The sequence below is a fragment of the Zosterops lateralis genome (genome assembly GCF_965231275.1).
Source record: "Zosterops lateralis genome assembly, chromosome: 13".
Taxonomy (NCBI): Eukaryota; Metazoa; Chordata; class Aves; order Passeriformes; family Zosteropidae; genus Zosterops; species Zosterops lateralis.
In genome coordinates this window covers 19,486,874-19,507,342 of record NC_139773.1, presented here as the reverse complement: position 1 = coordinate 19,507,342, position 20,469 = coordinate 19,486,874, and the positions used below count along the sequence as shown (strand labels likewise).

The following is a 20,469-nucleotide window of genomic DNA, read 5'->3' as shown; positions in this document are numbered from 1 at the left end:
CCTCCAAGGACACAACACCTAATGCTCAGCACCAAAATCACCTGCCAGGATTTTTTATTGCTCCTTTGGAATCTTTTCCTCAGGAAAATGACACCTTTCACTATCGCAGGCTGCTCCAACCTGGTTTTAGGACAATTCCAGGGATGTGGAAGTCACAGCTCCTCTGGAGAACCTAAACCCAATCCTAAAATTTTTCCCTCCAAGGACACAACACACAGTGCTCAGCACTGGAATCACCTGCCAGGATTTTTTATTGGTGCTTTGGAAATTTTTTCCTCAGGAAAATGACACCTTCCACTCTTCCAGGCTGCTCCAACCTGGCTTTAGGACAATTCCAGGGATGTGGAAGTCACAGCTCCTCTGGAGAACCTGATCCTAAACCTGATCCTAAATGTGATCCTAAAGTTTTTCCCTCCAAGGACACAACACCCAGTGCTCAGCCCTGGAATCACCTGCCAGGATTTTTTATTGCTGCTTTGGAATCTTTTCCTCAGGAAAATGACACCTTTCACTACCCCAGGCTGCTCCAACCTGTCCTTGGGACAATTCCAGGGATGTGGAAGCCACAGCTCCTCAGGAGAACCTAAACCCAATCCTAAACCCGATCCTAAAGCTTTTCTCTCCAAGGACACAACACCCAGTGCTCAGCCCTGGAATCACCTGCCAGGATTTTTTATTGCTGCTTTGGAATCTTTTCCTCAGGAAAATGACACCTTCATCTATCCCAGGCTACTCTAACCTGATTTTAGGACAATTCCAGAGATGTGGAAGCCACAGCTCCTCTGGAGAACCTAAACCCAATCCTAAACATGATCCTAAATGCGATCCTAAAGTTTTTCCCTTCAAGGAGGACACAACACCCAATGCTCAGCCCTGGTATCCCCTGCCAGGATTTTTTATTGCTGTTTTGGAATCTTTTCCTCAGGAAAATGACACCTTCAACTACCCCAGGCTGCTCCAACCTGGCTTTAGGACAATTCCAGGGATGTGGAAGCCACAGCTCCTCTGGAGAACCTAAACCCAATCCTAAACATGATCCCAAAGCTTTTCCCTCCAAGGACACAACACCCAGTGCTGAGCCCTGGAATCACCTGCCAGGATTTTTATTGCTGCTTTGAAATCTTTTTTCTCAGGAAAATGACACCTTCAACTATCCCAGACTGCTCCAACCTGTCCTTAGGACAATTCCAGGGATGTGGAAGCCACAGCTCCTCTGGAGAACCTAAACCCAATCCTAAAGTTTTTCCCTCCAAGGACACAACACCCAGTGCTCAGCACCAAAATCACCTGCCAGGATTTTTTATTGCTCCTTTGGAATCTTTTCCTCAGGAAAATGACACCTTTCACTATCCCAGGCTGCTCCAACCTGGTTTTAGGACAATTCCAGGGATGTGGAAGTCACAGCTCCTCTGGAGAACCTAAACCCAATCCTAAATTTTTTCCCTCCAAGGACACAACACCCAGTGCTCAGCACTGGAATCACCTGCCAGGATTTTTTATTGGTGCTTTGGAAATTTTTTCCTCAGGAAAATGACACCTTCATCTATCCCAGGCTACTCTAACCTGGCTTTAGGACAATTCCAGGGATGTGGAAGTCACAGCTCCTCTGGAGAACCTAAACCCAATCCTAAACCTGATCCTAAACCCAATCCTAAAATTTTTCCCTCCAAGGACACAACACACAGTGCTCAGCACTGGAATCACCTGCCAGGATTTTTTATTGGTGCTTTGGAAATTTTTTCCTCAGGAAAATGACACCTTCATCTATCCCAGGCTACTCTAACCTGGCTTTAGGACAATTCCAGGGATGTGGAAGTCACAGCTCCTCTGGAGAACCTAAACCCAATCCTAAACCTGATCCTAAACCCAATCCTAAAATTTTTCCCTCCAAGGACACAACACACAGTGCTCAGCACTGGAATCACCTGCCAGGATTTTTTATTGGTGCTTTGGAAATTTTTTCCTCAGGAAAATGACACCTTCCACTCTTCCAGGCTGCTCCAACCTGGCTTTAGGACAATTCCAGGGATGTGGAAGTCACAGCTCCTCTGGAGAACCTGATCCTAAACCTGATCCTAAATGTGATCCTAAAGTTTTTCCCTCCAAGGACACAACACCCAGTGCTCAGCCCTGGAATCACCTGCCAGGATTTTTTATTGCTGCTTTGGAATCTTTTCCTCAGGAAAATGACACCTTCATCTATCCCAGGCTACTCTAACCTGATTTTAGGACAATTCCAGGGATGTGGAAGTCACAGCTCCTCTGGAGAACCTGATACTAAATGTGATCCTAAAGCTTTTCCCTCCAAGGACACAACACCCAGTACTCAGCCCTGGAATCACCTGCTAAGATTTTTATTTTTTTATTGCTCCTTTGGAATCTTTTCCTCAGGAAAATGACACCTTCAACTACCCCAGGCTGCTCCAACCTGGTTTTAGGACAATTCCAGGGATGTGGAAGTCACAGCTCCTCTGGAGAACCTAAACCCAATCCTAAACCTGATCCTAAACCCGATCCTAAAGCTTTTCCCTCCAAGGACACAAAACCCCGGACAAAAAACCAGGAAAATCCCCACGGTAATTCCACATTCAATGTTTATTTCCTTGTCATACAAATAGAAACGTGTGCCCCAAATCTCGCCTGAAAGTTCTACCTGGATTGTTGTTTTTTTTTGTTAAAAAAAACCACAAAACCAAAGGAAACCCCAGAGAACATTCGTTCATCCTGACGGTTAAAAAGCTGCGTGGGAAAGGAACAGAGGGTTCAGGAGCCTTTGTCCCCAAAACAAGTGACATTTTTTTTTCCCCTGCTGGAGCATCTGCCACTTCTCCCAAAGTTCTCAAACGTTCCTGTACAATCACTCGCCCATCAGCAAAGAGGTTGAGAAGAGGAGAAATATTTATTTTTTTGTGTGTGTAAAAATCAAGTTTTAAGAAGAGAATTTTTTTTTTTTTTTTTTTTGTCGCTGGAAGGGAATAAAAACCACGGGAAAAAAAATCCTCGAAGTCCGATTTGGGGAGGCACAGACAACTCCAACTCTTCTTGGAAAAGCCAGGTTTCAAAGGAAGACTCTCTTTGGTGGCAGATGGCTCCGTTAGGAAGATACAGCATCTGGAATCCAAGAGTGCAGCTGGACAGACTTTTGAGTCAAAATAAAAACAACTTTTTTTTTTTTTTTTTTTAAAGTCAAAAAAAGGTGCGTGTCGAGCGTCGAAACAAGAAATAAAACCCAAAAAATACAACCCCGAGTTAAAAGCAGTTTGAAATGTTGGGACACACACACATAGGAACACAAATTCCCTAACCCAGTTTTCTAGAGATCCATGCATGATGTTTGGAGAGGAGAGAGACGGGGACTGGGGAAAAAGAAAAAAAAAGAAACGATGATTCCGGTGATTTTTCGGTCGGCGTGGAAGTTTTTTTTGGGGATTTTTTGTCCATAGGTTATTTAATACTTACTGGAGCAGTGAAGAGCTTGATGAGGGAATTCTGCCCCTCAGAGCCCAATTCCCACCTGCATTTCCTAACAGAGCATCCCTCACGCCTGTAAGCTGCCCATAACTGCTGCTCAAAAAAAGGGAATTTGGAATCAAAAAGTGACTTTTAAAAACTCCAACAAGAGCTGAAAGGCATAAAAGCACGGTGAGGTACGAGAGCAACGCACTGATCTGGGGTGGACACTCCACTTTTAACCCAACTGCCACAGAATTCCCCGTTTTTTTCCTTTTTCTGCCTCACCATGAGGAGTTTAAAATCCGATTTTGCATTGGGGAACGGGACGTTCGACAGGAGTTTTTTACCTGGGGGATTTTTTTTTGTGTTGTTTAAAAAACCAAGGGTTGGCAGAGGAGATTCTTTTAACCAAGGAAAGGACCAGAATCTCAAACATGGGATTCAACCACGGGGAAAAGGGTGTGGCTTTTCCTGCCCCCTCCCCTCCACCATCTCCACCCCAGAACCGAGGCCACAGACCCCCAGAGGAACCAGAAACCAAAAAAATGGAGAAAAAAAAATAAAACAACTTGATGGACACGGGTGTATTCTGCTGTCTGGTGTCGTCCTCCTCCCGGGATAGCACCACCACAAAAAAAAACCAAAAAAAAAAAAGGGTCAGACACGGCCTAGTGGAACTGCACAAACTCCTCCAGAGTTCTGGGGATCTGGTTTTGGTAGCTGATGTTGTAGATCCGCACGGCGCGGGCGGCCAGGCACTTGAGACTCAGCTTCATTTGAGTTTTAAGGAGGATTTCGGACACCCCGGTGGTGCTTTTATCCAGAGGGGTTTTCTTCTGCTTGTTGGTCATGTCCGTGTGGGCGCCGGCCTCCACCAGGCTGATGATGATGGAGTGCAACGTCAAGAAGTCACTGATGGGCCGGTGGTACTGCACGATGATGTGCAGGGGGCTGTTGCCCTCGTTGTCCACGGCGTTGACGTCGGCCCCGCAGTCCAGCAGCAGTTTGGTGACCAGGGCGTTGGGGAAGCTGCAGACGTCGTTGGTGTGGAAATCGTCGACGGGCGTGCCCGAGTTGACGGCGTGGTGCAGCAGGCTGGAGCCGTCCCGCGTGCGAGGGTCCAGGTGGATCAGGTTGTAAATCTGCTTGTTGATGCGGGCCTGGTCCTCCTCGCTGCACTGCGTCTTGGTGGAGATGCACACCAGGTAGAGGAAGGTGAAGATGTTGCACTCGTAGTTGTCCACGGCCGTGTGGACGTCGGCATTGTCGGCGGTGGTTTTGATGCGCGCCATGCCCTGCTCGATCTCCAGCACGCTGCAGCGCAGCACGCTCTCGATGTCCTTGGCCTTCACGGGCTCGTTCAGGTGGATCATCTGCGAGAAGACCTGGGCGAACCTCAGCAGGTCCTTGTGGGTGTTCCTGTTGCCTTTCTGCCGCAGGTGCAGCGCGTGGAGCCACAGCTTGATGCACTGCTCGAACTCCATGTTGTCGGCGTAGACGGCGCCGCGATAGATGATGGGGTGGGACACGTCGATGTTGTCCGAGCCCAGGATCCTCTCCCGCACTATCAGCCCTTCCATGTGCAGGGCATCCCTGTCCTGCCTAATGGACTCCAATTCCTGAGGCGTCCTGCATTCCGACCTGTTCCCGTACGCCTCGATCTGGGGCAGCACCTCCTTCTCGATGACGTTCTCGCTGTCGCGGTACCTCTCCAGCATGGCCAGGTACAGATAGTGATACGTCTTCAAAATATCATAATTCTCCCTATCGTTGGCAAATGAGGCCCCCAACAGCTCCAAAGCCTCGATCCTGCTCCTCCTGTCACAGTCAGCGTGGGCCAGCAGCAGCTCCACCACGTCGGCCTTGCAGCTCTCGGCGGCCACTTTGAGCGGCGTCATGCCGTGCCCGTTGACCATCATGGCCGCCTTCCACTTGACCAACTCCCTGACGATCTCCAGGTGCCCGGCCTCGGCGGCGAAGTGCAGGGCGGTGGCCCCGCAGTGAGCCTTGGCGTTGGGGTCGGCGCGCTGCTCCAGCAGGTACCTCACCACGTCCGTGTGGCCCTTGTAGGCGGCGATCATCAGGCAGGTGTTGTCGTACTTGTTGGCGATGCTGATGTTGGCGTTGTTCTCCACCAGGTACTTGACGATGTCCAGCCGCCCGTCGAAGCAGGCCGCCCGCAGCGGCGTCGAGTTGGTCACCGTCGTGTGGTTGACGTTGGCGCCGTGGCTCACCAGGAGCTTGACCACCTCGAAGTGGCCGGCCCCGGCCGCGCACCACAGCGCGGTGGCGCCGTCGATGACGAAGCTGGGGAGTGGAAAACAGGTGGGGAGGACAAGGAATTAGGGTTGAGGATCTTCCAAGAATGTCCCTCGCCCAGTTTTCCATGAGGAGCGTCCCCAGCCCAGTTTTCCATGAGGGTTTTACTGCCAGACCATCCCTGAGTTTTCAAGGAGTTCACCTGGGATGGCCAAGGCCAAGGAATGTTGGAAGTTGGAGCTTCAGAGTGGCCAAAAACTGGGTTTGGCCACCTTGAAGGTCCAACTTGCAAATTCCAACCTCGGTTTAGAGAGGTCTGGGAAGAACAGATATAACATTATCCCTTCAGTGTCGTGAAGTGACTCATTAAACACTCAAAAAAAAATCCTTAAAATAGATATTTTGACTCAAAAAACCTCCAGGTTTAGACATCAGCAACTGGCAGCAAAACTGGTGTCAAAATTTGTGATTTTCTCACTTCCCCTGCCCTCTCTCCCTGAGCTGCTTCCCCTATTTGAGATCCTCTGAGCCAGCCCGGCAGCCTCAGGAAGAAAATAAAACCTAAAAAAGCAGAAGTTGTGAGCTGGGCTGTTCCCACAGATCTGTGTCACACAGTGGCCCTGCAGACAACGGGGAAATGAGGGGAAAAATCCCTTTTTTTAAGCTGTTTTCATTCCCTTAACCCAGCACACCAAAAAAAAATGGGTTTGTCCTTCCTATCCCCTGGTTTTTGAGGAAACAAGGCAGGATTCTCACACCCTCAAAAGCACAGGAAGGACAAAGATTTCCAAAGAGCCACATTCCCCAAAGTTAAAATATCCAAAGATCAGCTTAGATTTCACTTTCTCAGTGATTTTTCATCATTTGGTGAAGCCCTCGTTAGCTCCATTATTAATAAATCCAACACCTCCAGAGGCTCTTTAAAATCTCAGAGAGAATTCCCAGTGAGAAGTTCCTGGTGTTGTAAATAATTCCACGAAAATATTTCTGGATGGAAGCAGGAGAGTTGGGAGGGAGGGATTTTTTATGATTTTTTTTATGATTTTTTTTTATGATTTTTTATGATTTTTTTCTGGTGTTTTGAGGTTTCAGGTGGAAAGGCCAAAGGAGAGGAGGGACAACAATCCCTGGGGATCAAATGGGTTTTTCTCTCCTCTCTCTGCACTCATTGTGCCTCAGACAATTCCTCCTTCAGCCTGTGCCAGGCACAGCCTCTGGAAAACACATCCCCAACCCCAGCCAGGCAAAAATCCAACGTCTGCCGTGTGGCAGGAGGCCTTTTCCTCCAGGAATTCTCACCCCAGGAATTCTCAGCCTGCTCCCGATTGGGGGAAAAAAAAAATAAAACACACACACACACACACACAAAAAAAAAAAAAAAAAAAAAAAAAAAAAAAAAAAAAAAAAAAAAAAATGGACAGCCTGGGGTGGGAGGGGTCCACAAGGACCATGAAGTGACAGAAAACTGAGCTGGAAGGGCCCACAAGGGTCCATCAAGTCAGGGAATAATGTGAGAGGGAAGAGATCTACAAGGTCCACCCAGTCACGGAATAGTCTGAGTTGAAAAGAAGCCACAAGGACCAACAAGTCACGGAATCCTGAGCTGGAAGGGGCCCACAAGGACCAACAGGTCATGGAATAGTCTGAAGCTGGAAAAAACCCACAGGGACCATCAAGTCAGGGAATAGTCTGAGCTGGAAGAGATTCCACAAGGACCAAGTCACAGAATCCTGAGCTGCAAGGGCCCCCATAAGGTCCAGCAAGTCACAGAATAGTCCGAGCTGAAAAGAACCCACAGGGACCATCATGTCACAGAACACAGAGATAGAAGAACTTCACAAGGACCACCAAATTACGGAACAGTCTGAGCTGGAAGAACTCCACAAAGGCCACCAAGTCACAGAATCCTGAGCTGACAGGGTGCCACAAGCACCACCAAGTCACTAAAGAATCTGAGTTGAAAAGAACCCACAAGGACTATCATGTCACAGAATACAGAGCTGGAAGAACTCCACAAGAACCACCAAATCACGGCACAATCTGAGCTGGAAAGAACCCACAAGGACCACCAAATCACAGAATACAGAGCTGCAAGGATGCCACAAGCACCATCAAGTCAAAAATGTATCTTGAATTGAAAAGAACCCACAAGGACCATCATATCACAAAACCCTGACCTGCAAGAACTCCACAAGCACCACCAAACCACGACACAACCCGAGCTGAAAAGAACCCACAAACACCTTAAAATCACGAAACACTCTGCCCTAAAAAACCCTCCCAAACCCCCAACCAAACCCCAAAACCCCACGAATTACCGGCGGCCCAGAGGGCCCCGCTGTCCCCCCTCAAGCCTGGCCGGTCCCTCACGTACCCGTCGAAGCGGACGGTGCCGGTTTGCTGGGTGTGTACCCGGTAATGCTCCAGCAGCAGCCGCACCACCTTGGCGTGCCCGTTGCGGGCGGCGATGATGAGCGGCGTGGAGCGCTGCCCGCCGTGCTGGCTCACGTAGCCCAGCAGGTACTTGATGTCGCTCTCGGAGCGGTTCAGCAGCAGCGCGGCCAAGGTGAGGACGCGGCCCTCGCTGGCCGCTTTGTACACGTACCCCGCCAGCCCCTCCATGGCCGCCGCCTCCGCCTCACAGCGGCCCCGCTCGGGCCGGCCCGGCTCTGCCCCGGCCCGCTCCGTCCTGGCGCGGAGCCCCGCGGGGCCAACATGCGGCCGCTGCCCTGAGCCGAGCCGAGCCGAGCCGGCCCCCTCAGCCTCGGTGCCAGCCCCGGTTCCCGAGGGAGGGAGGGAGGGAGGGAGAGCGGCCCAGGCCCGGCAGCCAAGGCCCGGCTCCCCCCGCCCGCAGCGCGGGCCCGGCCGGCACCGAGCGCCGCCTCCGCCCCGGAACCGCCGCGCTGCGCACCGGAACCGCCCCGGAACCGCCACAGCGGAACACCGGGCGGGAACTGAGGCCCAGAGGGGACGTTCCGAGGGTCTGGATGGGGATAGGGGGAAAATAGATCCAGGGAGTGGAGGAGAAGGTCGGGTGTTCTGGGATCACAGAGAGTGAGGGGGGAAAAGCGATACAGGGAGTGGAGGAGAAGCTCGGCTGTTCCGGGAGCCCTGACGGGGCTTGGGGGGAAAAGCGATTCAGGGAGTGGAGAACAAACTCGGCTGTTCTGGGACCACAAATTGAGGGGGGAAAGAGATCCAGAGAACAGAGGCCGAGCTCAGCTGTTCCAGGAGCCCAGAGAGTGAGGGTGGAAAAGCGATCCGGGGAGTGGAGGAGAGGGTCGGCTGTTCTGGGATCACAAATAGTGAGGGTGGAAAAGCGCCTCAGAGAGTGGAGAACAAGCTCAGCCGTTCTAGGAGCCCAAAGAGTGAGGGTGGAAAAGCGCTCCAGAGAACAGAGGCCGAGCTCAGCTCTTCCAGGAGCCCAGAGAGTGAGGGTGGAAAAGCGCCTCAGAGAGCGGAGGGCAAGTTCTGCCATTCTGGGATTCTGAACGGATCTTTCCTGGGAAAGCACTCCAGGGAGTGGAGGAGAAGCTCGGCTGTTCCAGGATCCCAAAGAGTGAGGGGGGAAAGCGCTTTAGAGAGTGGAGGCACTCAGAAAGTGCCATTCTGGGATTATGAACGGATCTTTGCTGGAAAAGTGCCTCAGAGAGTGGAGACCAAGCTCGGCCATTCCAGGATCCCAGAGAGTGAGGCTGGAAAAACTCCAGGGAGTGGAGGCCAAACTCAGCTTTTCTGGTATCCCAAACAGATCTTTTCTGGAAAAGGGCTCCACAGAGTGGAGGCCAAACTCGTCTGTTCTGGGATTCTAAATGGATCTTTTCTGGAAAAGGGCTCCAGAGCACAGAGCCCAAGGAAGTGATGCCTCGAGAGGCTGCCTAGACCAGAGTTAAAGAAATAAAGTGGGTATTTATTAAAAGGCCTTCAGTGGATGCACCTTGGGCAGTACAAGAGCCTGGCCAGGGCTCCACCCAAGATAGACAGTGTGTCACAGGTTTTCACATTTCTTTAAGTTTTGTTTTATTTACATATTTGGGTTAATTATCCAATTACAGTTCAGGTTATGAAGTCCCATCCTCCCAGTTTGTTCTTCTCAATCCGCTTTTGTTTGCACTTTTGGGCCTGAAGCTGCAATGGTGTCTTTGGTTCTGGGGCTGGAGAAGGATTGTTTTGTCTGACTGAGCTGTGAGGAGAACTTGCTCACACTTGATATGAAGTTCAGGATTATACACCAGTGCAGTACAGAACGTGGAAAATGTGAAAGCTCCAACTTAAGGCAGCAGCAGCAGCAGCAGCAGCAGGGCCAGGGCTGCTCAGCCACACCTGTCACCACCTCAGCTCTCAGTCCTTTTTTCCATTGCACCATCCCTGAGGCTGGAAAAAACCTCATTGAGGCTGAAAGGAGTGAAAAGGAGCTGAATTTACAAACAAACTGTGGCCCTGATGGCAGATCAAGCCAGACAGGGAAAAGGAACCATAAATTCCACAGGAATTGCATTAATTGGCACAGACTGTTGCTCAGTCAACACTGTGTTAAATCCCTGGATTGAGTGAAAAAGAACAGACACACGAGGAAAAAGAAAAAGGGGGGCAAGGGGTGAAGAAGGGGGTCTGTATGGGGTGATTTGAGAAGTCTCAGCCAGTGGGGAAAGAGAAGGAAATGTGGCTGGAAAATTGGAGCTGAACCGGGACCGCTGGAGGCGATGGAGCCCGGGGCTGTGTGAGCCCGGAGCGATGGGAGCCGCGGTCCCGGCGCTGTCTCCACCCCATTGGGGCGGTCCCGGCGCTGTCTCCACCCCATTGGGGCGGTCCCGGGGCCGCCCCCGCGCAGCCGCCGCTCTCCGCGGGCCGGGCCGGGCTGTGCCGAGCGGGATCCCCGGGACAGGGGGGATCCGGAGCCCCGGGCTGTGCCGAGCGGGATCCCCGGGACAGGGGGCCGGGGGTCCCGGGCCGGGCTGATGCAGGGCTCGCTGCGCCGCCGCCCGTTCCCCGCCGCCGCCCCGGGACCGGCCCCGCCCGGGGGAACGCTCTGCACGGGCAGGTGAGCGGGGACGGGCCGGGCAGGGCAGGGGGGGGTGGGAAGGGGGATAAATGCACCTCTCGGTCCTTGGGGAGCTTCATCCCATCGCATCCCCCGGAGCAGTTTGGTCCGAGCCCCCCGGACAGCGCGGGCCCTGCCCGGTACCACCCCCGGGGGCGGCGGGGCCGGGGCAGCACCGGGGACAGGGACATCCCCAGGGGCATCACCGGGGACAGGGACATCCCCAGGGGCATCACCGGGGACAGGGACATCCCCAGGGTCCGGGGCATCACCAGAGACAAGGACATCCCCAGGGACAGGGACATCCCCAGGGGCATCACCAGGGACAGGGACATCCCCAGGGTCCGGGACATCCAGAGCGACAGGAACATGCCCAGGGTCAGGGACATCCCGAGGGTCAGGGACATCATCCCCAGGGTCGGGTCCAGGGTATCACCAGGGTCAGGGACATCCCGAGGGTCCGGGACATCCCCAGGGTCAGGATCAGGGACATCCACAGCGACAGGGACATCCCGAGGGGCATCACCAGGGTTGGGGTCCAGGGACATCCCCAGGGTCAGGGACATCATTCCCAGGATCAGGGTCAGGCACATCCCCAGGTTCCAGGACATCCCCAGGATCCAGGACATCATCCCCAGGGTCCGGATCAGGGACATCATCCCCAGGATCCGGGACATCCCCAGGGTCAGGATCAGGATTAGGGACATCCCCAGGGTTGGGTCCCCCAAGGTTCCCCCACTCTGCTTTGCCCGGAGCATCCCGGCTGTACCCACGTTATCCCAGCCCATCCAGGCTGTGACAGGCTCTTCCATGGAGCCGCAGCATTCCCGGCTCATCCAGAGTGCCCCATCCTCACCCTGCAGCATTCCCGGCTCATCCAGGGTGCCCCATCCTCACCCTGCAGCTCTGCAGTTCATTGAATCATCCCAAAGTGGTTTGGGGTGGAAAGGACCTTAAAGATCCCCTGGGTCCATGGGCAGGGGACACTTCCATGGACTGTGGGCTCTGCAGCTCAAACTCGAGGCTGATCCAGCTGGTCCCAGCACCAGGAGAGGGATGGATCCAGTTTTCCTGCAGGGAGGGGCATTTCATGGAAGGATTCCATCAGGGTTGGACCCTCTGCAGAGGCACAGGGGGTTGGCAGCAGGAGCTGAAGGTGGTGGCACATCCAGACCATCCCAGTGCTGTGGTTTTAACCCTCAGCTCAACCCCTGGGAGTCAGGATTCTGCTTCACCGTGCAAAAGTTAAAAATAATCGTGCTTAATTCAGTATTTTTCACCTTCCTGGAAAGCCTGGGATGGGTCAGGGATGGTGACAGCTCCGTGCTCTCCTGTCCTGCCTGCTCCTCACCTTGGTTATCCCAGATTCCAGGGGCTGGGAAACCTGGGTTTGGGGTGGGATCCCAGGGTTGGTGTGGGATCCCAGGGTTGGTGTGGGATCCCAGGGCTGGTGTGGGATCCCAGGGTTGGTGTGGGATCCCAGGGTTGGTGTGGGATCCCAGGGCTGGTGTGAGATCCCAGGGTTGGTGTGGGATCCCAGGGTTGGTGTGGGATTCCAGGGTTGGTGTGGGATCCCAGGGTTGGTTTAGGATCCCAGGGTTGGTGTGGGATCCCAGGGTTGGTTTAGGATCCCAGGGTTGGTGTGGGATCCCAGGGTTGGTTTAGGATCCCAGGGTTGGTGTGGGATCCCAGGGTTGGTGTGAGATCCCAGGGTTGGTGTGGGATCCCAGGGTTGGTTTAGGATCCCAGGGTTGGTGTGAGATCCCAGGGTTGGGGTGGGACCCCAGGGTTGGTTTAGGATCCCAGGGTTGGTGTGGGATCCCAGGGTTGGTGTGAGATCCCAGGGTTGGTGTGGGACCCCAGGGTTGGTGTGGGATCCCAGGTTTGGATCCCAGGGCTGGTGTGGGACCCCAGGTTTAGATCCCAGGTTTGGTGTGGGATCCCAAGTTTGGTGTAGGATCCCAGGTTTGGGGTAGAATCCCAGCTCTGCCCCTCCCAGGGCTGCTCCATGACCCCCTGTCCCTCTGTCCCCTCCAGGCACGGCGTGGGGAAGGCTGAGGACACCTCCAGGACGTCCCCGTTCCACCTGGACCTCTGGTTCTACTTCACCCTGCAGAACTGGGTGCTGGATTTCGGGCGCCCCATTGCCATGGTGAGTGAGGGGACAGGGCCAGGGGGTGCCCCAGAGGGGACAGACCAGGGAAAAGGGCAAAAAGGAATGGGATCAGAGAGCCCAGACCTTGAAAAGGACAAGCAGAAATGGGATCAGAGAAACCAAACCAGGAAAAGGGGAAGTAGGAATGGGATCAAACCTTGAAAAGGGCAAACAGGAATGGGATCAGAGAGCATGTTTTGCTCCAAAACAAGCTGCCCACCTTCATCTCTTGAAGTCCAGTTGAGCTGGACTTTGGGATTCCCAAACAATCCCAATGTTTTTTCCCAATAATTGCTGATGTGCTGCTCTTCCCTCCCTGCTCAGATCATCCTCCCTCTGGAATGGTTTCCCCTGAACAAACCCAGCGCTGGAGATTATTTCCACATGGCCTACAACGTCATCACCCCCTTCCTGCTGCTGAAGGTAAACGCTGGGAATCTTCAGGGGTGTCCCCATTCCCAATTTTGTGATGTTTCAGAGGTTTTTAAGGTGTTGGTTATTCCCAATTTACTGCCAATAAGGAGGATTTTAAAGAGCACCTGAATATCCCTCAATTTTCCAGAATTCCCCCTTTAATTCTGGCTCCAGGAGGAGTCAGAGCTGAAGGTAAACCTGGGAATCTTCTGGGAGTTTCCCATTCCCAATTTTGTAATATTTCTGGGGTTTTTAAGGTGTTGGTTATTCCCAATTTACTGCCAATAAGGAGGATTTTAAAGAGCACCTGAATATCCCTCAATTTTCCAGAATTCCCCCTTTAATTCTGGCTCCAGGAGGAGTCAGAGCTGAAGGTAAACCTGGGAATCTTCTGGGAGTTTCCCATTCCCAATTTTGTAATATTTCTGGGGTTTTTAAGGTGTTGGTTATTCCCAATTTACTGCCAGGAAGGAAGAGTTAAAAGGATTTTAAAGAGCACCTGAATATCCCTCAATTTTCCAGAATTCCTCATGGAATTCTGGCTCCAGGAGGGGTCAGAGCTGAAGATAAACCTGGCAATCTTCAGGGGTGTCCTCATTCCCAGTTTTGTGACACTTCAGAGGTTTTTAAGGTGTTGGTTATTCCCAAATTCCTGCCAGCAAGGAAGAGTTAAAAGGATTTTAAAGAGCACCTGAATATCCCTCAATTTTCCAAATTCCCGCCAGCAAGGAGGGTTTAAAAGTATTTTAAAGAGCACCTGAATATCCCTCAATTTTCCAGAATTCCCCCTGGAATTCTGTCTCCAGGAGGGGTCAGAGCCCATTTCCTCAATGATATTTTTAGGACAACATCCATCCTTGGCTTAAGAGACAGCTGGGAGCAGAGGAGGTTTTATTTTATTTTTTTTTAGAGGATTTTCTAAATTGTCCAGAGCTTAATCCCACTTGCTCTTTGACATTGGAACTGTGTCTGGAGCTGGAATTTATCCATCTCCAGCTGCCAACCTCTGGATCCCACAATTCTGAAATTCTGTGGGATCCTTAGGAACCTTTTCCCATTAAACCCTTCAGGAGAAATAAGAAATTATAAATTTATTTTAACCCCCATTAGCTGGGAATCCAAATTATGGCCTGAGGTGGGGAAATTATTCATCCGTGGAGGATTTAAAAAGGGAATTCTTGGTGATTTTGTAGTCTGGGGGGGCTCAGCCACGGGAAAAACATTCCAGGGGTTATTCAGGATGAATTTCCCTGGCCCAGGGATGTGTCCCACCCTCCTGTCCCCTTCCAGGACCTTGTGCTCTCCTTGTCCTCCCAGGGGAGGGCAAAGTTAAGCCTCGAAAATTAAACCCAAACAAGGTCAAAATGAAACAGGAATAAAGAGATTTGATTTTTTAAAATTTTTTTTTTTCCTGCCTGGGGAAAAGCTGATTTAGAGAGAGGAGGGGCTGATCCCAGAGCTGGAAAATTCCTGGAGCTGGGAGGTTTTCCTTGCTCTGCCAGCTGAGTGTGGAGCTGCTGCCCAAAAATTCCGGCTCCTATCCCAGGGTTTGTCCCAAACTCTGTGTCCTGCCCCTGTCCCAAGGTTTGTCCCAAACTCTGTGTCCTGCTCCTGTCCCAGGGTTTGTCCCAAACTCTGTGTCCTGCTCCTGTCCCAAGGTTTGTCCCAAACTCTGGGTCAGCCCAAGGTGCTCCAGATGGGGCAGAACTGAAATTGGTGCCCAAAAAGTGACCCTGAGTGGGTTTTGTGGCTGAGTGGGGTGGAACTGTGGGGACCTGAGTCCCTTTTCTGTTGGGGAAAATGGGGAAAAGGTCCTCAAAATGTTCACCTGGAGGAAATGGACCCAAAGTGGTGAGAAAATGGGCCCAAAAGGGGCAGGAAATGGACTCAAAAATAGACACATAAAATGGTCACAAAATAGACCCAAAATGGACCCAAAGTGGAATGAAAATGGACCCAAAGTGGTCACAAAATGGGCCCAAAATGGATCCAAAATGGACACACAAAGTGGTCACAAAATAGACCCAAAATGGACCCAAAGTGGACCAAAAACAGACCCAAAGTGGTCACAAAATGGTCACAAAATACACCCAAAATGGATCTAAAATGGACCCAAAATGGGTACAAAAATGGACCCAAAATGGTCACAAAATGGACCCAGAAGGGTCACAAATGGTCACAAAGTGGACCCAAAAATGATCACAAAACAGTCTCAAAGTGGTCACAAAAATGGTCACAAAATGGTCACAGACCCAAAGTGGACCTAAAATGGACCCAAAGTGGTCACAAAAGGGACCCAAAATGGATCCAAAGTGAACCGAAAATAGACCCAAAATGGACCTAAAATGGGCCCAAAGTGATCACAAAATGGTCACAAAATAGACCCAAAATGGACTGAAAATGGTCATAGACCCAAAATGGACCCAAAGTCGACCAAAAATGGACTCAAAGGGGTCACAAAATGGACCCAAAATGGGCCCAAAATGGACCCAAAGTGGTCACAAAACAGTCACAAAATAGACCCAAAATGGTCACAAAATGGTCATAGACCCAAAATGGACCCAAAGTCGACCAAAAATGGACTCAAAGGGGTCACAAATGGGCCCAAAATGGACCCAGAATGGTCACAAAATGGACCCAAAATGGTCATAAAATGGTGACAAAATGGACCCAAAGTGATCACAAAATGGTCACAAAATAGATCTGAAGTGGTCACAAAATGGTCACAGACCCAAAATGGACCCAAAGTGGTCACAAAATGGTCACAAAATAGACCCAAAGTGGACCCAAAGTGGTCACAAAATGGACGCTAAAGGGACACAAAATGGGCCCTGAGTGTCCCCAGGTGTCCCCAGTGTCCCCCGTGTCCCTGTCCCGCAGCTGATGGAGCGCTCCCCGCGGACGCTGCCGCGCTCCATGGTCCACGTCAGCATCATCACCTTCGTCATGGGCGCCAGCATCCACCTGGTGGGGGACTCTGTCAACCACCGCCTCATCTTCAGCGGGTACCAGCACCACCTGTCCGTCAGGGACAACCCCATCATCAGGAACCTCAAACCCGAGACCCTGGTAAGGCCTGACAGGGGTTAAAGTGTTATAATTGTAATTGTTATAATTGTAATTTATACGTGCCAGCACCACCTGTCCGTCAGGGACAACCCCCATCATCAGGAACCTCAAACCTGAGACTTTGGTGAGGCTGAGATGGGTTAAATTGTTGTAATTGTAATTGTTATAATTGTAATTTATAGTTATCAGCACCACCTGTCCGTCAGGGACAACCCCATCATCAGGAATCTCAAACCCGAGACCCTGGTAAGGGCTGACAGGGGTTAAAGTGTTATAATTGTAATTGTTATAATTGTAATTTATAGTTATCAGCACCACCTGTCCGTCAGGGACAACCCCATCATCAGGAACCTCAAACCCGAGACCCTGGTGAGGCTGAGATGGGTTAAAGCATTGCTAATTTTAATTTATAAATTATAATCTCAAACCCGAGACCTTGGTAAGGTCTCTAAGCATTGCTAAAATATGAATTTATAGCCCCAGCACCACCTGTCTGTCAGGGACAACCCCATCATCAGGAACCTCAAACCCGAGACCCTGGTAAGGGCTGACAGGGGTTAAAGTATTGTTGAAATTTAAATTTATAAATGGTAAAGGAACCTCAAACTTCAGACCCTGGTAAGGGCTGAGATGAGTTAAAATATTGTTATAATTGTAATTTATAGTTACCAGCACCACCTGTCCGTCAGGGACAACCCCATCATCAGGAACCTCAAACCTGAGGTAAAGGCATGAGATGGGTTAAAGTGTTTCTAAAATCTCAGTTTATAAATGGTGAAAGAACCCCAAACTTCAGACCCTGGTGAGGGCCAGAGATGGGTTAAAGCATTGCTAATTTTAATTTATAAATGGTAATCTCAAACTTGAGACCCTGGTGAGGGCCTAGGATGGGTTAAAGTATTGTTGAAATTTAAATTTATAAATGGTAAAGGAACATCAAACCCAAGACCCTGGTGAGGGTGGGATGGGTTAAAGCTTTGCTAAAATTTTGATTTATAAATGGTAAAGGAACCTCAAACTTCAGACCCTGCTGAGGGCCTGAGATGGGATCAAAGCATTGCTAATTTTAATTTATAAAGGATAATCTCAAACCTGAGACCCTGGTAAGGGCTTGAGATGGGTACAAAGCTTTTCTGAATTTTAAATTTATAAATGGTAAAGGAACCTCAAGCCTGAGACCTGAGTGAGGGCTGAGCTGGGCTCAAAGCATTGCTAAAATTTAGATTTATAAATGGTAAAAGAACCTCAAGCCAGTAAACCTGGGTAAGAGGCTGAGCTGGGTTCAAGCATTGTTAAAATTTAAATTTATAAGTTGTAAAGGAACCTCAAACCTGAGACCCTGGTAAGGGGCTGAGCTGGGTTCAAGGATTTCCAAAATTTAGATTTATAAATGGTAAAGGAACCTCAAGCCTGAAACCCTGGAAAGGCCTCAGCTGGGTTCAAGCATTGCTAAAATTTAAATTTATAAATTATAAAGGAATCTCAAACCTGAGGCCCTGGTAAAGGGCTGAGCTGGGTTCAAGGATTTCCAAAATTTTAATTTATAAATTATAAAGGAACCTCAAGCCAGAGAACCTGGTAAAGGCCTGAGCTGGGTTCAAAACATTGCTAATTTTAATTTATAAATTTCAACCTCAAACCTGAGACCCTGGTGAGGGCTGAGCTGGGTTCAGACATTTCCAAAATCTGAATTTTGAACTGTGGGTTATTTGTGTTGTCCCGTCACAGATCGACTCCTTCGAGCTGCTCTATTACTACGACGAGTATTTGGGGCACTCCATGTGGTGAGTGTTCCCTGCAGGGCCGGGGGTTGTGGGGTGGCTCAGGGGAAATAAACCCCAGAGCTGGTTGGGGGAACGGGATAACCCTGCTGGTTAACGGGGATTGGGGGATCTGGGAAATCCCCTCTGCTCGGGGAGATTTGTGGGGTGGGCACTTGTGGGGTGGGCTGGAGGTTTGTGCTGGCAGAGAGAACCCCCAGCTGTGCCCTAAATACCCCAAACACCCCAAATACTCAATACCCAAAATCCAAAACACCCAAAACCCCGAATACCCCAAATACCCAAACACACCAAATATCCAACACCCAAAAAGCCAAAATCCCAAACACCTCAAATACCCAATACCCAAAATCCCAAAAGCCCCAAACACTCCAAATATCCAACACTCCAAATACCCAACACCCAAAAACCCAAACACCCCAAATACCCAACACCCCAAATCCCAAAAACCCCAAACACTCCAAATATCCAACACCCAAAAACCCAAACACTCCAAATACCCAAATTTCCAAACAAACACACACCCCAACTCCCAAACACCCCAAACATCCAAAAACCCAAACACCCCAAATACTCAACACCCAAAAAGCCAAAATCCCAAACACCCCAAACATCCAACACCCAAAATCCTGAACACCCAAAAAAACCCAAACACCCCAAAATACCCAAACATCCAAACAAACACCCCAAACATCCAAACACCCCAACAAAAACCCAAATACCCCAAAAACCCAAACACCTCAACACCCCAAACAACCCCCCAAACACCCCAACACCCAAAAACCCAAACTCCAAGACCCCAAAACCCAAAGACCCCAAACAAAAACCCCAAACACCCCATCCCCAGAGCCCAGGAGGGCCTGGAGCTGCTCCCAGACACTCCTGGGCTCACTGGGAATTCTCTCCTGGCTGATTTGGGATTGCTGGAGAGCCTGTTCTTTTCCAACCTTTGGGAAGGGAATAAAGCTCTGGGGGAATTTTGGGAATCCTGGACACATCCTGGGAATGCCACAGCTGGAATTGCTCCTGGGAATGTCACAGCTGGAATTGCTCCAGGCAGCCCTGGAGCCTCAATCAGCAAATTGGGAATTTTTTCCTTCCTGAGTTTGGGAATTCTGCTCCCTATCCCTGCCCAGACCCTTCCGTGCCCTGTGGGATCCCCTCCCAACCAGGAATTCCACCCTCAGCTGACCCCACAGGGGTTTGGGATGGATCTGGGGGGGTTCATTCCCCATTCCCAGGTTTATCCCAGTGCTGGGAATTCCCATTTTTTTTCCAGGTACATCCCGTTCTTCCTGATCCTCTTCATTTACTTCAGCGGGTGCTTCACGCCGGCGGCGCAGCAGAGCCGGATGCCCCTGCCTGCCCTGCTCCTGGTGGGGCCCAGCAGCCTCTACTACTGGTGAGGGATTCTCCAGTCACCCCAGGAATTCCACAGGAATTCCCCAGGAATATTCCAGGAATTCCCACAGGAAAAGCTGCTCCAATCCCCAGGGCAGATTTTGCTCGGCGGGGCTGGAAAATTAAATTAAAACCCAGTTGGGGATTGAATCCCTGGGAGCTGGGACAGCTCCAGGGTCAGCACTGATCCCAGAAAATCTGGGAATGCTCTCCCTGCATTCCCAGGATCTCCACTGATCCCAAAGCTGGGAATGCTCTCCCTGCATTTCCAGGATCAGCGCCGATCCCAAAAAACCTGGGAACGCTCTACTTTGATTCCCAGAAAATCTGGGAAAGCTCTCCTTTCATTCCCAGGATCACCACTGATCCCAGAAAATCTGGGAATGCTCCTTTCATTCCCAGAAAATCTGGGAACACTCTCCTTTCATTCCCAGGATCACCACTGATCCCAGAAAATCTGGGAATGCTCCTTTCATTCCCAGAAAAGCCTGGGAACGCTCTCCCTGAACTGATCCCAGAAAATCTGGGAACGCTCTCCCTCCATTTCCAAAAAACTTGGGAACGCTCTCCTTTCATTCCCAGCATCACCAACAATCCTAAAGCTGGGAACTCTCTCCTTTCACTCCCAGAAAAATCTGGGCATCAAATTCCTGCCTTCCCAGAAAACCCTGGAATTCTCTCCCTCTCCCTGCAGGTACCTGGTGACGGAGGGGCAGATCTTCATCCTGTACATCTTCACCTTCTTTGCCATGCTGGCCCTGGTGCTGCACCAGCGGCGCAAGGGGCTGGCCCTGGACAGCAACGGGCTCTTCCTGCTGCACTCCTTCCTGCTGGCCCTGCTGCTCATCCTGGCCTGGGTGGGCTGGCTCTGGAACGACCCGACCCTGCGCAGGAAA

At 50.9% G+C, this 20,469-nt stretch overlaps 2 protein-coding genes and 1 long non-coding RNA gene across 6 annotated transcripts in view; 2 read left to right on the top strand and 1 right to left on the bottom strand.

The window, feature by feature from the left end:
• Positions 1–2,576: 2,576 nt before the first annotated feature.
• Positions 2,577–8,470, bottom strand: FEM1B (fem-1 homolog B). The gene is made up of 2 exons (XM_083871060.1): positions 8,087–8,470; positions 2,577–5,760 (listed from the first exon to the last, which is right to left on the bottom strand). The coding sequence occupies exons 1-2, from the start codon at positions 8,332–8,334 to the stop codon at positions 4,122–4,124; spliced, it is 1,887 nt and encodes a 628-aa protein (XP_083727186.1). The 5' UTR covers positions 8,335–8,470; the 3' UTR covers positions 2,577–4,121.
• Positions 8,471–10,670: 2,200 nt separating this feature from the next.
• Positions 10,671–20,469, top strand: part of CLN6 (CLN6 transmembrane ER protein) — a gene marked incomplete at its 5' end in the record, with an annotated part of 9,903 nt that continues 104 nt past the window's right edge. The window contains 8 exons of one of the 4 annotated variants that reach the window (XM_083871276.1): positions 11,840–12,180; positions 12,237–12,635; positions 12,681–12,905; positions 13,233–13,331; positions 16,203–16,391; positions 18,120–18,175; positions 19,452–19,574; positions 20,268–20,469. The exon at positions 20,268–20,469 is cut by the window's right edge and continues 104 nt beyond it. In XM_083871276.1, coding sequence (XP_083727402.1) covers positions 12,762–12,905; positions 13,233–13,331; positions 16,203–16,391; positions 18,120–18,175; positions 19,452–19,574; positions 20,268–20,469 — 813 coding nt within the window. Of the gene's footprint in view, positions 10,754–11,663; positions 12,636–12,680; positions 12,906–13,232; positions 13,332–16,202; positions 16,392–18,119; positions 18,176–19,451; positions 19,575–20,267 lie in introns of those variants that run through there. The other 3 variants (XM_083871274.1, XM_083871273.1, XM_083871275.1) reach the window with 3 other exon arrangements.
• LOC310914794 lies at positions 14,816–15,021 on the top strand. Its single transcript, XR_014591102.1, has 3 exons — positions 14,816–14,869; positions 14,907–14,943; positions 14,981–15,021. It is a non-coding gene; the product is annotated as an uncharacterized lncRNA (long non-coding RNA).